Below are 16,432 nucleotides of genomic sequence, written 5' to 3' on the forward strand. Positions count from 1 at the left end.
TGTGGAAGAATCTGATGGTTGAGGTTACAGCTCCCGTGCTTCACGCCATATTATTTCATTTTGAGGCCCTACAGGGCTGTGAAACAGAACATGCTCCTGATTGGGTTTTGGAGTGGTTTCCGACAGCCAGGAGAAACGAGGCCAATTACCGGACTGCGAATTGGTCCTCACTCCCCACCTGTGCATTGGCCAGGGATGGGTATCGTTTAGAATTCGCTGATACTGACGCTAAAACAATACTTTAAAAATGATACTGGTGCCTCAATTGTGCCCAAACCAATACCTTTGGTAAGTTAAAGAGCAAACGATGATGTTAAACAATGTCTTTTTTGTTGCAAAGGCAAAGAAACTGAACAATGTAAATGATTTACTTGATTGTTTAAATTATACTTTGCACATATAATTTATACTGCTTCGTTTTTGGCATTTTGACAGAGTTTAACATTAGCTAGCTTGCTAACGGTACCTGCTCTCACTGAGTCAACAGAGCGAGTGTATCATTAGCTAGTGAACGTGTGTGAGCCACTGAACTCATCATTGTGATTCGGTCCGTGGTCATGGGAACTGGTGCCGTAGTGGTACCGAGTTCCAGTGCCAAACCCTAGTGTTGCCTGATCTGAAGTATGCTGCCAGACCTCAATTAATCTTGTTACTTGTTAGCTGTTAGTTGTAAGTTAACGAGACAAAGCCCTCCACAGCCTCAGGATACCGAGTCGCCAGAAATGGCTCCAGTCAGGGACAGAGAAAACGCTAGGAGGCTAACAATCACCACAGTCTCAGGGTGAACACAGAACCGCCAGCCAGTGGGGTTGCCAACATTCCTATATTAGTCAGGACATCTTGTAATTCAGCCAGAATGATTGGCCCCGTAGAGTATACCCATTTCCTTTATCCCGTATATAGAGCTTTGATGAACAACTTTTAGGTTGCTGTACTATTAACATTAGCTGAAAAAATGAATATGCTAAATACCCAGGCTTTTAATAGAAATTTAGAAGTTTCACATATCAACATCGGGTGGTGTAAAGAATGGCTTCCTAAATGTGCTAAATATACAGACATGAAACTGTGCTAATACGTATGCAACAGCATATGCTACTTATATCATGAAGAGAATGCATCACCAAGAATAGAAATTACTTCATGAGCGTGATCACAAATGCATTGATAATAAGAATAATAATGGATTTATACTTCACTTTTCATATGATGATCCTAAATTGCTTTACTGTGAAGGAGTTACACTCTCCTCAACCATGAACAATGTGGAGCACCCACCCACGTTGATGCACAGCAGCCATTTTATACTAGGGCAATGAGCTCACATCAGCCTAGGTGTACAGGGAGGGAAATACTGAACTAATTAAAGTGTGTGTTTACTTATACAGGGGGCATAGCGGATGTGAGCGGTGAAGTGGGGGAGTGCTTAAGGGGTCAGGGGGGTTTGGTTGGGTGAGTGGGTGGGGGGGGGGGCTTGCTAAGAGCGTGTCCCCTGGCTCACATGGTGCTCCCTGTCCTGTGCTATTCCTGTCCACAGAGCAGCATGTGCCCACGGCTGTTTTTGGAAAGGAATCTTGAGTCGGGCCAATCCAGACTCGGCTGAAGTCAGAGGGGCAGAGGGTTCCGGTGCATTTCGCTCACGCGACACGGAGGCCCTCTGCCCGGTGGGGGTGGGGGTGGGGGGGGGGGCTGCAGCTGCCACTGAGAGGGAGCTCAGCCCCCAGGGAGACTGAGGAGGGACTGCACGTGCCCCTGCAGGAGTTGCGTTCGGATGTTCCGTTTCTGACGCCTGCCAGAAAGGGAACCTCCGTCGAAAAATAGCAAAAACTTCTGAATCTCTTCTGAGATTGGGCAGTGTATACAACCGTAAAGGGGCAATTCACCCAGAAATGAAGTATGTTTCCATGCAGATTACTATCTACTCATCCAGAAAGTTTTGTTGAGATTTGAATTTTGAAGAGTTTTCTAGATTTGATGAGTTTCCTCGATGCAGTTAACCTTGATACTACGGACCACTATTGATCCATATTTTTGTGGTGCTCAATAGGCCGAAAATTTACATTTGAAAAAATTTACAGCCATGTCCCTTCCCAAATATATTGCCATGGTTACTCACAAACATCCACACTACTTTATTTGTGCAGTTCCATCGAGAACGACTACTTCTACCAAAGTATGCCAACTGTGTACATCTGAGCAAAGGCTCGTGCAGGCATCTTGAATGGTGATGATGTGTCGTTGGAGGAATGCGACCGTTTGTTGTAGTTTCAGTATAGCAACTTACTTTATTAAAGCAAATAACAGCTTTGAAAATCATGGTTGAGGTATTAAATGGGTGTTTTGTTCTACAACATAAATTACACCCATTGATATCTAAAATGCTCAACTTTCCTTTACCATTCATTAACGACACCATGTCCTATCCTTACCTTACTATCACTGGATAGTCAGGTAATCCCGAAGTAGTTATCTATTTGCCCTGTGATTGGTGGAGCTCCTCTGACTGTTGCGGTTTTATTATTCCTGCTGATAGACAGCAAATAAGACAGGATGTACAACTCTCTCTGTCCTTCCTGTAGGGCCACACGAGGTGAACCCCATCACTTACCCCACCCTAGAGGCATTCAGTGTGTTAAACACGACCTTGCACCAAAAAGCTCTCACAAGGAAAGCAGGGAAGAAAACAACGCACAAAAACATCCACAGTGCTACTCAAGGACGTTCTGCTTTCTCGGAGAAGAAAAGCGAGACATAACCCTCAGAGCGCCAGAAGTGGCCGTCGCTGTTTAGGCTACATCCTGAACAGCCATGAGCATTAAGAGGATAATCCGCATCGCTGCCACTTAGTACACATAGTACTGGCAACCCTGAACAGGCTAAGAGGCAGAAAGAGAAAGTGCTCACAAACAACAACCCTTAAGAAAAGGGAATATACTGATACTGTAAGTTAAAAAAATACATACAATGATAATATATACAATGGAAAAAATTATATGCATAAGTGAATTTTTTTTAAATTCAATATTTCACAGTGCCAATTGTATATTTGCTCATAAATCGTGAATTTCTCCAATTTCTTGATAGCACATTTTATTTAAAGATATTTTCAGTACATTCATTTCTTGTTAAAGACCTGATTCACTAAAGGGTTTAGCATGAGCAAAGGGTGCTTGAATAATTGGTCAACAGTGGTCTGTGTGCATTTAAACCTTTTGCTCATGCTAAAACCAAGATTAAATGTGTACGTTACACAGTTGTACTGTATCTTAATACATTTATAGCTTCAAACTGCAGCTTAAAGCACATTAGTTCCCTTAAACCTTTCCAGGTTTGAGGCAGATTCCAGCCCTCTCTCCAGTACATAGCTCTCCAGCCCTGACGGGCTGTCCCCAGGGTTGCCATGGTGATAATCACAGGAGAGCTTTCTCCAAACCATTTCAGAAAGCATTATAACTTTCTCGCATCACACTATTGAACTGTAATTCTGTCAAGAAAACGGGAAAGAATGGAAACAATCTTGTATTTCGGAGTATAAGCAATGAATAACTGATGAGCTCTTGCAGGACTTTCAGTAACCGTGCTGGAACTGCAAAAGAAACCTGCCACCACAAACTACTTTCACATTTAAAGGTACTTTCGCCCAATAAATTGTGAACCCGAAAGACAACCATTTCAAAACAAAATGTGTTTGGAAGCATACAGCAACCAGACAGAATCGCATGAGATAATTGGATTGTGAGAAGAGCACACAGTTTAAAAATCACACAGTCACACAATCTCACATCAGACACTAGCATAAGTGATCCCCGCTGGAGTCATTTCTTATGCCACACAACATCATCTCATAGTCACTAACCTGTATCTAACCTGTTTATCTTTAAATATATCTTAGTGCCAAAGCAAACGGTAAAAATGCCAAGACAAACCCACTATCATGCACTATAATTGCTATGGAACAAGGCTTGGTTTGTGGTTACAGGTATAAGCCCCAGACAGGACACTGCCCATTGTACCCTAGACCCTGGTACTTATGCTGAACTGCAAGCTGCATTAATGGTCTGCATGTAAAAACAGGAAGCTGTGTAAGTTCCTCTGAAAAAAAAAAAAAACACCTGCTAAATTCCTAAATGTAATATAATGAAAGCTACACACTGCGCGGAAAGACTTCAGTCACGGACATTTTGCCCCACCTCTTCTCTCCTCTCCTCGGACGGCCCCTTCAGCTCGCGGGCCTGGTCGTCCTTGGGGTCAAACAGGTAGACGTAGTCGGAGGAGTAGCTGACCAGGATCTCCCGGCCGTCGCCGCTGTAGCACAGCGAGGTCACGCGGCAGGACTTGCTGGACAGGTGCGTCGGCACGAAGCGAGCACACATGCCCATCATCCCGCGCCCCGTGTAGTTCCCTAGGCAGCCAGGGGAGGTGGGGTTCAGGAGGGGATCGTTAGGGAGACCCTTACGGCAAGGGACACCATGTGCAGACAATTGAGAAAACACCCAGAGAATGATGCATCTAATGCCCTGCTTCATGAGATAGCATTCCTAAAATTCAGACAAATTACTCTTGATGACACATTTGGGACTGGGAAGTCTATACTTGTATCTCACTGAAATTGATGCTTCCACCGACATAATCAATAGTGTGTGTGTGTGTGTGTGTGTGTGTGTGTGTGCAAACTGAGCAATTTGGAGTGTAAATAAGTATCTTTTAAACCTTTATAGAGTGCATACAGCCATTTTGATATTTCCCTTGCCTCAAGCTCATTGCAAGGTCTATTATGTCTGTGAGATGTTGGTGAAATGCTTGATGGGAACTGTATTACAATAAACATAATTCATTATGACAATGAAAATAATCATAAAAGCTACCAAAAGCTACAATGAAAGCCACAGAAGACAGAAACATCTTACATACCATAAAAACGGTCTTAAATCCAAGCCTAAAGCTAAAATAATAGAGAAGTTGAAACAAAATAAAAGCATATTGGACAGATCCTTAAAAACTCACCGGTCGCTCTGGTTCCCAGCATTCGTCGGTCATAGATTCTCACTGAGCTGTCTGAGCACCCGACAGCCAGGTAATAGGGTACCAGGGGGCAGATCGATATCGAGGTAGCGGCCCGTCGACAGTTGATGAGAATGTCCTTTTTAAGAAATAAAAAAACAGAAAGGTTCACTGAACCCGAGAGGGTGGTGGAGGTGATAGTGTATTGTCAAAAATGCATTGCTGTGGACTACATTTCTCACATTTTTGATATTATATATATTATATTTTGCCCACATGTCCACATAAGTGTGTCCACATATCTACTATATTGCAGTGTATTCTATTTCTGTGAATGTAGCAGAAGGCATGCACATGGCCAACTGTAAGAAAAAATGCTGAAACTTTTGAAAATTTTGGCAGGGATTTTTTTTTTTTTTTTAAACCACGAACAAGCCGTAGAGCCGTGTTTGATTCAACACCTCAAATGAAAACAGCGATAAGGAAGAGCAGAAGACAGGGAATGTGGAAAACAATCAAACGCAATCAATGATGCATGAAAATCGGCAGTGCTCCGAGGCAGAGAGAGAAAGGAGCTGAAAGCCCTAGGAAAATACTGACTGTTCTGCACCGTGGTCCAATTCTGTCAGAGCCCTTTACGGTAATGGAATATGCCACAATGTCTTGTAGACTTTACAGAAATTATTATTTTTTTTTTTTTTACAGAAAAAGTTTCAGTATCATTATTTCCTTCTCCAAAAATCTTGAACGTGCTGTTTTAAACCAGTTATGTCTTTTTTTTATTTTATACAGCCCTCTATGCTCATCTTCATCAAGGGTGCCAATCATTTCGGAAGGAGCAGTATTTCGCAACAGTCCATTCTTTTAAAATATACTGCAATACCTGAAAGAGGCAATGAATTGTATATTTCCCCTTTATATTTCAAAGTGTTGCAATACCTTTATAATATTTTTTCAGTATATTTTCTTTGATATTCCATTTCAGTAGGGGAAAGGATGCTGCACTTGTTCATAAGGGATAACTGTGTAGTATAGAGGTCAGGGACCTTCATTGCTACTCAGTGGCTATTATTCAGAGTCTGCTAAATGCCTATGCAAATGTAACTACATCTAGGGAGGAGCCCTAGGACATCCTCTGGACAGTCATAGCCTAGCTGGTAAACATGTCACAAATGCAAAGGCCTACGTGGTGTTTCCTCTGACACAGCAAACTCCTTCGGCCTCCAAGGTCCTCGCAGCCTCTGCTTGGTCACATGGGACAGGGAGAGAAGGCCATGGAGGCTGCCCGACTTAACAGGAAGGACACATTTCGGCTCATCCAATCACAGGCTCGTTCCTACTGCCTGCTGGCGCTGGCTGCTTCTGCCTTCCAACCCATGCGCATGGAAGTAGGAAATCTGGAGTGAGGCCCACTTACATCTTTGCAGTTTTCTTTTGTGCAGCTAGTTTTCGTTCGGACGTCGAACCACCGGACTGTGCCGTCTTCCCCGCACGACAGGAAGGTGTACGGGTCATTCGGCACCGTCATGATCTACCAATAGGACAAAGGAGATTGGTTTAAATTAACTGGGTACAACTAATGAGTCTGTGCCTAAGCCTGGGGTCAACACCAACTGATGGCTATATGCTAAACCTGTATTCTGTTCATAAACTTAAGAAAAAAACTGGAAGAATGTTTTCAACAACCTTAATCAATCGAGATAAACAGAACTGAGACTGAGGACACCTGATCTAAAACTGCTGCCCTTGTCACATCATCAACATTCAACTAATGGCTGTGTGGCTGTCGCTGGTGTTTGCACTGGTGGCAATGTGTGTGGCTCACATGAATTTACCTTTTGAACCACATTTGTACAGCAGTAAATTAGAAACTGTTGACAGGGCGGTCAGAATAAACAACTAAATTCAAATAATATTTTTTGGTGGGGGCTAATCTATTTGGGCGGGCCCCCCAAATAAAGTCAATGCATGAGAAACACTGCTGTGGGTCCACCATGATGTCAGCGCACCTCGTAGGCAGTGCCGTAGTGACAGGTGAACTGACACTGTTTGTTCAGCTCAGAGCTCCTCTCCGTGTTGGTGTAGTAGATGACGCCATCTCCTGAGCAGGACACTATTTGCTCATCATTGGTGCATGGCATGAACTTCGCACTGAAGATGTTCGCCCGGTGTCCCGACCGAATGGTTGCTTTCACCTGACGAGGGAGGTGGGGATGAGAGAGGATGAGAGAGATACCCTTGTGGAAGCTTCCAGAAGATCTCAGCAAAACCAATGATTCAGCTTTTGAAACCTCAGCTATGAAAAATCATGATGTAGATACATTTTTAAGGCTACTTATGACTACAAAAGTCTAATGGGCCTAGGGGACAATGGTAACTTGGAATGGAAAATGAGATGGATTGCCACTAGTTAAAGTTATTCTCATAAGAAATAATACATTTTGTTTTTATTTTGTACTTTTCAATGAGGAATTTTGAATTTCCACTGAATTTTGAATGTGTAACCATTACATAATTGTGGAAGTACTTCACTCTTCCTGCACATTCTTTCAAGGCAATGGGCCTCATTCACAATGCGTACAATCAGATTTGATCATATACTGTGCATAACATTTCCACGAACATTTTGGCATTCATCATTTTTTCTTATCTCAATTTGTACTTTGGTATGATCAAAATCTATGTGTTTATAAACATGCGAAAAGAAATACGCAGAATATATTCATATTTAGCTTGATTTATTATCTATGCAAAGTCAAGACATAGATACAGACAAAACGTTTACAATTATGGCATAAATAGGCTATCGATTTTAACTGCATGAACTGCTCCATTCGAATAAACTCAAATCTTTCCCTAGTTTTTATTTTTATTTTGTTTTCAATTTAGATTGAAAACTGATGTGCCAGTTTTTGTTTAGCTTTTGCTTCGTTAAAAAATATTTTCATACTTATTTCAGTTTAGTATGTTTTTATAAACCTGTTTTTGTCTTTGTATAGTTTGCAATAATAATGTTGTTGGGAACATGCTAAATTAATTTTGTTTATTGATAAAAAGTGGCTGATGATGGTTGATGACAATAGGCTATATAAAGACAGAAGTCAAACCCAACAGTTAGCAATGGCATACCTGTGGTTTTTGTATTACTTCTCTAATCATGCTTTGGGGAGAGAGCGCATCCTAAGGAACCATGCAGATATGTTTGCGGAAAGCGATAAACGGCTTATATTTGCACATGACCCTGAAGTTGGCCTGCCTTTTATGGGATTGCTAAGGTGTTTCAGTCACATGCATAGAATTTACAATCGGCATTCATCATCTCATACACCCGGGATAAGCACAAAAACGAAGGTGTTTCAAGAATTCCATGTTGGTTTTTTGTAGGGACCATTTTTAAAAACAAAAGTAAGAATAATTTAAGAAAAGTTTGTGAATGAGGCTCAATGTGTCTTGCTGTATTAATGATTAACCTCTCCAGCTAATTTTATTTATTTATTTAACCTTTATTTACCCAGGGTAGGTTCGCTGAGCACGAATGCTCTTTTGCAGCAACACCCTGCTTCACACTCATACACATTCACACCGGGGAGCTATTTGCATGCATTAGCTGGAGAGGTTAATCACTAATACAGCAAGACACATTACATTAGACTCGCCACATGCCGGTTACAGTGAATTTGTGAGGGTGCAGAGCAGTAGTCTTACCTTTCTGTTGTAAGGGTTTGAGATGACTAAATTTGTGTCATCAGATCCAGAAAGGATGTACTCTCCAGTATCATTCCAACATATTGTGTTTACCTAGAAAGGAAAATAAAAAAATATGTACTTCAGTTACTATCTGTGATTATACAGTACATATTTATGCTGCTTGTGTGAGTGTGTGTGTGCGAGGGCTTACATGCAGTGTGTGTGTGCATGCGCTTTGTGTGTATACGTGTGCATAGCTTACATGTTTGTGCTTGCAAAGTAGCTGTGTGTGAGTGTGTGTGTGTGTTTGAGTTGTGTGTAGCAGAATGCAATGCCTGACATGCTTGCTTAAATAGGTCTTTTTAAACAGTGTGAAAGTGGCTGAAATTACAACTGAGCGAGTTCAATTTCAAACAGACACCGTGGGCCTAAAACAAACAGACAAAGAAGCAGCAACAAGTAAGTCTCGCTGTCACTGCACTCTATCAACTTCAGGGGCGGTGGAAGCAAAGGGAGACCAGCCCCCCTTTAGAGCAGCTCTCCTCTGTGTCACGCTCAATCTGCCCTGACGCGCTGCAGCATCTCCACAGCGTTTAGGGCTGCCATGTCGGGCATGTCCGTTAACCGCTGGGGGTTAACAACCGATGCCACGAGACGCTCCCGCGTCCGTTTAATCGCGTTCGCCGGAGGTGAGGGGCGACGGGGGTGAAAAGGCCAACCTGGCCCCACAGATGGCATTTGCGCCTGGAATTCAGGGGGTCGCGCACGCACGGGTCTCCTGAGTAAGGGGATAGCTGGCTGACAAAAAATGAAATAAGGGTGTTTACAAGTTCTGAACCGAAGAAAAGGAGGGATGAGGGATGAACTGATTTACAATCGTACCGTGACAGAGACGGAGCTGAAATCGAAGTTAATTTACCTGAACACTTGCCCCTCCTTTGTAGACTATATAACTATGTTTCTTTAGTTAGAAAGGTTAGAATGTCTCTTTGGCCGGTGCTCAATTCCCTGATAGGCCAGGGATTCACTACAGCCAAGTGCATGATTTACTAGGGATTCTCTATGGTTGTCCACATGATTGAAAAGAACATAGTATACATGTATCCAACAACATGGCCAGGTGCAGGGAAAAAGAATGAGATAATGAAAAAGTAAAGGATACCCACATACCAGCGAATGCTCCCTTGTGGTTTATTTAATGTGTAACGTCTCGACCCAAGAGGTCTTTGTCAGGCATACAATCACATGAAAGAAGTGGGGGGTATATATAAAAACACACAGGTAAGTGTGCATTAACACAATGAACTTAACAGTATTCAGGCACTAATAAAGGTCTTCGTACAAAGAAAAAATTAATTTCACCAAAAACATACAAATGGTGTATTGGTATGTAGGTACAATGCAACTGAGTAGACATAATGTAAAATGCATAAAAATCGTCTGATAAATGAAGGAAAAAACAGATGATCACCAGTGTGAACATAAGGGGGAGACAAAAACTAAATAAACCAGGGAGATTCAAAGGATCGCGATTTATTTATTTTTCAAAACTGTTACACTGGGAAAAAGCATTTACAAAATCATGATTGGGAGCTAAAAAGCAGCGTGAGGGCGTTCTTTGCTTTTTGGACGCCATAATGACGTGATAGAAATGTTTGAATGTTAGAAACCTGAGCTCAGAAATGATGGCTTCCTACTATGAATTCTGAATTGGAGGGCCACTGTTGGGGTTTTTGTAGTCGGAAGCTCGTACGTTTTTAAGTTTTCCATAAGTCTTGAATGCAGAGTAAGTTCCATATAGAGGGTTTTTTTTTAGGCTGTTTCTACACCGAGTTTGTTTGCTAAAGTCCGTACCCGAGTTTGGATTGCTACATTGTAAAATTTTCAGACTTCGAGATTTGAACAGCCGCATTTTGCTGGCGCGCTGCTATAAACACATTGCTAAGAAGGGGGCATACTTTGTTATCGCCTTCACTAAGAATCATGTTTGGACCAACATGGAACTGTGATCTCTCCAACAACAAACTGCACCAGGGTTCACTTGGAAGAGGACTGAGACCACAATTATTATTTTTTTTTTAATCAAACCAAGGTTTCGGCGCACGCCTGAGTGCGGGTGGAGGTTTCGCACCTGTCAGAACGATTCAAACTTAGAAAAAAGTTTGATTGGTCGGCACCAACGAGGAAGGTGTGAAAGTAACCTTAATAAATCATCAATCTACAATACCTACAATAATACAAATGCACCATCAATTTATCACACATCCACTTAATGTTCAAATGTTCTCATTTTAAACTGTACCATTTATACCATTATTTGGATACAAATGTGACAGCCCTACTATAGAGGCAGTAATAGTGACACACACGCCACACACAAACACGGGCACATTCCCAGGCCCTATGACATAGACCCACACATAACACACAGACGTGCAACGAAGATGTGTTAGGTTCACGAAAGGTGTAGCTACAAAATGTACAATAAACTGCCAGTTACAAACTGCAGCAGTAATAATAGATGACTCTAGGAACTCTGCTCCCAGCAGTCCATGAAAATAAGTAGCCCAGTAACCCAGGAAAGAGTTAACCAAGCAAACTACAGTATGTGACAGACTCTCTCAGGCATGTTTAGCAGGTACCGTGCTGGATTAGTATAGGTTCAATACAATGAAACCACATCTTTCAAATACTCACACAGCCATCATGCACATTGAGTGTAGCTTCAAGTTTGAGTCTTTGAACAAATTCTCTTCTTCCTGAAATAAAACAGATGAGAAACAATTATTAAAGCACAAATCAGTGGGTGACATACTGGCTACAAGTAGGCCGTATGCTTCCAAAACAATGGGGCCTACACAACTAGGCCATAAGCTTCTAAAACCACAGGGCCTACAACTAGGCTGTAAGCTTTGAAAATCATGGGGCCAGCAACTGGACCATATGCTTCTGACTTTTGATAAAAGCCCTGGTCAGAGCAAAGGAAATTATAGCTTAACAGCAAGAGCCAGAAAAAAACACACACATAAGGTAAAATAAAAAGATCCATTGTTGGTTACCCTTGCATGTGAGACCAAGCTGCATTGCATGACAGGTAATGATAACTCCAGTGTGTGAACTAAAGATGGATTCCACAATTGCATGGGCGAGGTGTTTCAAACAGAACAGGGCTGTTACACAGGATTGCCTACAAAGAATGAATTATTTCCTGAGTAACTTACATGTGTCTGTTGCAACAGGTGAGAGGAAGGGAATGCAGGAATATTAGAACACAGCTTCAAGTTAAAATGGTGTGACACGTGGATATCCATGCAGACATTTCTGCCATGTAGGCAGAACGATCCATCTATGCCTAAGAGTAAGTTTCCTAGAGGGGAGGGGATACCAGGTTCAAAATGTCTTGGACCTTGCAAAAAAGCTCAGTTCTGGTTACCATAACACCCAGTCCCAATTGAAATTCCAATTCAGAACTTCCACTTCAAGCAGGTGCTATGCTTAAATGAGACCAAAATAGCTTGTTAGCCACATACAAAAGTGGTGGATTTGATGTCCAAGGATGTGTTTATGTTGAAAAGAACGCAGGGTTTTTCCTGGCTCAAAACAAGGGCTTAGGTGGGGACTTTGTGTGACAGTGACTGCAGTCGGTCCAGCTTGACTGCCACTATCAGCTTGACATGTTGTCTCCCTATATTTAGCTACATTTAGAATGTAAAGTTCTGGTCTTCAAGCAGCCACACACAATACATACATGAAAAAATGAAAGGCATGACAAAAAAATATATATTTTTAAACTATTTCAATATTTATTGAAGGGTTACATATTGTAAGTGCCAGAATTGGGGTAAAATGTAGCTTATACTGAAGAATTTACACATTGTAAAGGGGCCATTTTACAGGGATGGTGGTATTTGGAATTGTAATGTCTTGAAATGCGTTTCTCCTATAGGAGGCTTAAAAAAACATTTAAAAAACAGGCAGCCCGTCTAAGACAGTGGTTCTCAAACTCGGTCCTGGGGGACCCCTGTGTATGCTGGTTTTCATTCCAACCTCAACAGCAATCCCAGAATTTTAACAAGCTGTTAATTTTTCTTAATTAGGTGCTTTTCATGTTTTAGAGCTGGGGTTCCAGAAAGGGCCAGTGTGCACACACCTGATTATACTAATCAATCACTAGAGTCATTGCTAAGCACCTTGATTAGTAGAATCAGGATCAGGTATGTGCACCCACACTGGCCCTTTCTGGATAAGACTGGGGAACCCAGCTCTAAAACATGAAAAATAGTAGTGAAAACCTTGAGAAAATCATATCTGTTGTGAACTATGGTGGAATATGTGTCCTTTGTTAAGGTCAATGGAATCCTGAACCCCAGCAAGTATAAAGACATTTTGGTCAAAAAGCCTGGTATCCCTCTGCCCCCTGGCCTCAGGAAGCTCAAAATTGGCTGCAAATGTATCTTTCTGCAATACAGTGATCCAAAGAATGCCTCAAAATCAACCATGAATATTAACTGATCCAAAATATTGTCGCAATGCCATATCAGCCAAGATTACTGCTAAGATGTGCATTAGCGATTCATGGATGAAATTGTTTTAGAATATTCCAGAGAGGAGTTCCAGCAGCCTACCTGCAAGTGTTCAGTGTGATGGCAACACCTATCTCTGTTATTATAATTATAATTATTATAATTATAATAATAATATATTATTATTATTATTATTATATAAACTTTAAGGGCAGAAGCCAGAGCTCAGCAGAATACCAGCACCAGTTTCATTTTGAACAAAACTACAGAACATTCTGCCCCCAAACTCTGGATGCAAGAAATGGAATATGACAAAGTGAGAACAACATGCAGTACTAATGCAGTGCAGTTCAATAACTCTGGACAGCTGTTCCCTCTGTGCTCAGCCACCCAGAAGTCTGTAACATCACAGTGGATACCCAGAGTACCCTGCGATCGGCTGACAGTGATACTGACTGACTGTATGGGGTCGGGGGCTGAGGTCCCAACTGAAACTGAACTCTGAAAAGACAGTGATGGTGGGGTACACAGGCAGATGTCTGCTGTCCAGCTTAGGTCAAGAGTTTCCAGAACTTCTGAGCTGCATCCCCTTCCTGATTACCCACAGAAAATACTCTGCTTCAAAGGAGAAAACCCATGCCTGACCATGGAAACATATTGCACATACACACGCGTTTCCTTGGCCTTCCACTGTATCCTGTGTGTAAGAACAAGCCTCATCAATAACACAGAAAAAGCTAATGAAAACTGCTCCAGTGATCATACCTATGATTTTATTGTGGCTTATTTTTTTAAATTTTTTTTGAAGCAAGTGACTAGATAGATCAGTTAGTTATCCTTTAACTTTCATTGGCACATAATCAACAAACATTAAAGCCTAGCCTTGTGTAGTTTGTAGAAATACAGACATGTACATTTAATGCAGTTTGTAGTAAACCTGTACATTTAAGACTTATGATACGTATATGTATGCATAGCCTACATGTCATGGACTTTTAACACTCTGACATACTGTATGGAAATCCATGAAAGTGTGCTAGTGTAAGCAAATTAAGGCCATGCTCCATGCACATTTTTTCTACTCCTCTCTGACCTGATGTTTCCAACTGCTTTATGAGTCAATTTAAATAATAAAATAATTTGCTTGTTTGTTTTTAATGAATTAAAGTGAAAATGAGCATCAAGCATGTATTCCAACCTAGTCACCATTCAGACTAAACAAAGTGTCGAATGCTGTTGTGAAAACATGACATTCCTACCACAGGACAGGCCTTCTGTTAGGCACATGTTTAACCTTTGTTGGGCTGACAAATCCTGAGTGCTGGGCCCCACGCTGGCCCTGCTCTAAATTTAGACTCCCCAGCACACAATCTCCCCGGTCTGATTACAGACATCTTTGTGTGTTTTCCGTCAATTAAGTCTGACAGCTGTAATACTACGCAGCACGGACAGGCTAGATATAGTTTGTGTAATGTCAGATTGGCAAGAGAGCATAGCTCTGGGCCCACAGTCATAAAGCATCTCAGATTAGGAGTGCTGATCCAGGAACAGGCATTCCCTGTCCATATACTAACCTTATCCATTCTAAGCTAAAAGGTAAAACTGCTCCTAAATCAGGGTTTGTTTTCATAGTCTCAAAATAGGAACGTCGATCTAGAATCAGATTGCCCTTGTCATTGCATTGCATTACAATCACTTTGCAGGTACTCTTATCCAAAGCGACTTACAGTAGTGGAGAATACCAGTATCAATAAGAAGACACAGAGGACAATTCTTTGTTTTTATCTCCGCTTTAACAATTAATTATGCCCAAAAACGAAACCTGTGAAACTGTGAAATACGCATTACATTTGATACACATTTAATATAAAGCCTAACATATACTGTCAACCTAGCTAAAATATTTACACAGATAAGAGTTGGACTGGATATAATCAAAACCTGACTGCAACATGTAGGCTTGCCTGAAGGTCAAGGTTGAGAAACAGGACCACAGATATTTCATAAGGACTTGTGTGCAAATGTGTGGGCTTCCTCTCAGTCACATCCAGGCAGTGACATCATCACTCCCATACCTTTTTTTCACAACAGGTCATAAAACTGCAAATAAATAAATGCAGTCCATTTACCATTTACCATAAAACAACTAGCCAGATTTTGACATAATGTACACAGCTGTCATAAAAGACTAACCGGTGTTTATATTTCGATTCAATATCTTTGTGGTTGAGTTCATTTGGTATGCCAGTATGATTGCCTTCATAACCTTGCATAAATGGTTATATATTATATATATATATTAGGTTATAGCCTAAATGTAATTAAAACGTCGTCAATTGAAATTACCGTAAAAAAGAATGACAGAAACAAAATCAAACCCAATTTCCTGAATGTGTCACTGGTGCACAATCACTGCAACTCTACTAACTATAGGCCAAAGTACAGTTCATTTTGGTTACCATTAGCCTACATTACATGAAATCACTTAGCAGACACTCTTATGCAAAGAGGCTGTTAAAAAAGTAGAGACCATCTGTGTTTGTCTCAGGAGTACAAAACTGCAATACCACTAAGAAGGCACAAAAGTACAGTGGCCAAAGCATCCAAAGCTTGGCATCTAACCACAAACAAAATCTCTGCACGACGACAAGAAAAAAACACCTGTATTTTGGTCATAAGTTAACACTTCCGTTTTTCTGAAATGCAGCACATTTCTGTAATGTTGTTATGTTTTCGATTTGCAGTTGCTTCGTAATTTGCAGTTGCATTCCAATGTTTTTCTTGTCGTTGTGAGGTTTATTTTACTGTCCCATGATTTTGTATTTTCTTCTTTTTTGTCATTGTGTTTTCATATTTTTATTTGTGTTTTGTCACGTGTTTTCCGATTTGCATTGTGTTGTGATAATGTTGCATTGCTTTGCATTAATTGCTTTTGATTAGGCCCATCTTTACTCACAAAGTGTAAAGTTGGCCAAACAAACTAACAGTTAGCACTGCAAATGAAAATAAATAGCACAGTGATCTACAAATGAAAGGTATGAAACATACAATAATATTGTATGCACCTCAGAACCAAAGTGGTTATAAATATCATTACTGTGTTTCATTTAAAACTATCACTGCCCATGGAAGCAGTTCATCACAATGCTTCCAAAATACTGGTGTCGGGGCGGTACCGTTTGCATATGAACACAAACACCCACTGCTGTGCAGAACATACT

General features: G+C 41.1%; 1 protein-coding gene across 3 annotated transcripts in view; it reads right to left on the reverse strand.

Moving 5' to 3' along the window:
- Positions 1-16,432, reverse strand: part of LOC135250538 (DDB1- and CUL4-associated factor 6-like) — a 38,691-nt gene that overhangs the window by 17,451 nt on the left and 4,808 nt on the right. For all 3 annotated transcript variants that reach the window (XM_064326902.1, XM_064326901.1, XM_064326903.1), the window contains exons 2-7: positions 11,386-11,447; positions 8,707-8,799; positions 7,011-7,196; positions 6,419-6,532; positions 5,005-5,140; positions 4,191-4,402 (exon numbers count right to left, since the gene is read on the reverse strand). In XM_064326902.1, coding sequence (XP_064182972.1) covers positions 4,191-4,402; positions 5,005-5,140; positions 6,419-6,532; positions 7,011-7,196; positions 8,707-8,799; positions 11,386-11,447 — 803 coding nt within the window. The remainder of the gene's footprint in view (positions 1-4,190; positions 4,403-5,004; positions 5,141-6,418; positions 6,533-7,010; positions 7,197-8,706; positions 8,800-11,385; positions 11,448-16,432) is intronic.

Source organism: Anguilla rostrata, chromosome 3, assembly GCF_018555375.3.
Source record: "Anguilla rostrata isolate EN2019 chromosome 3, ASM1855537v3, whole genome shotgun sequence".
In the NCBI taxonomy this organism is placed as follows: Eukaryota; Metazoa; Chordata; class Actinopteri; order Anguilliformes; family Anguillidae; genus Anguilla; species Anguilla rostrata.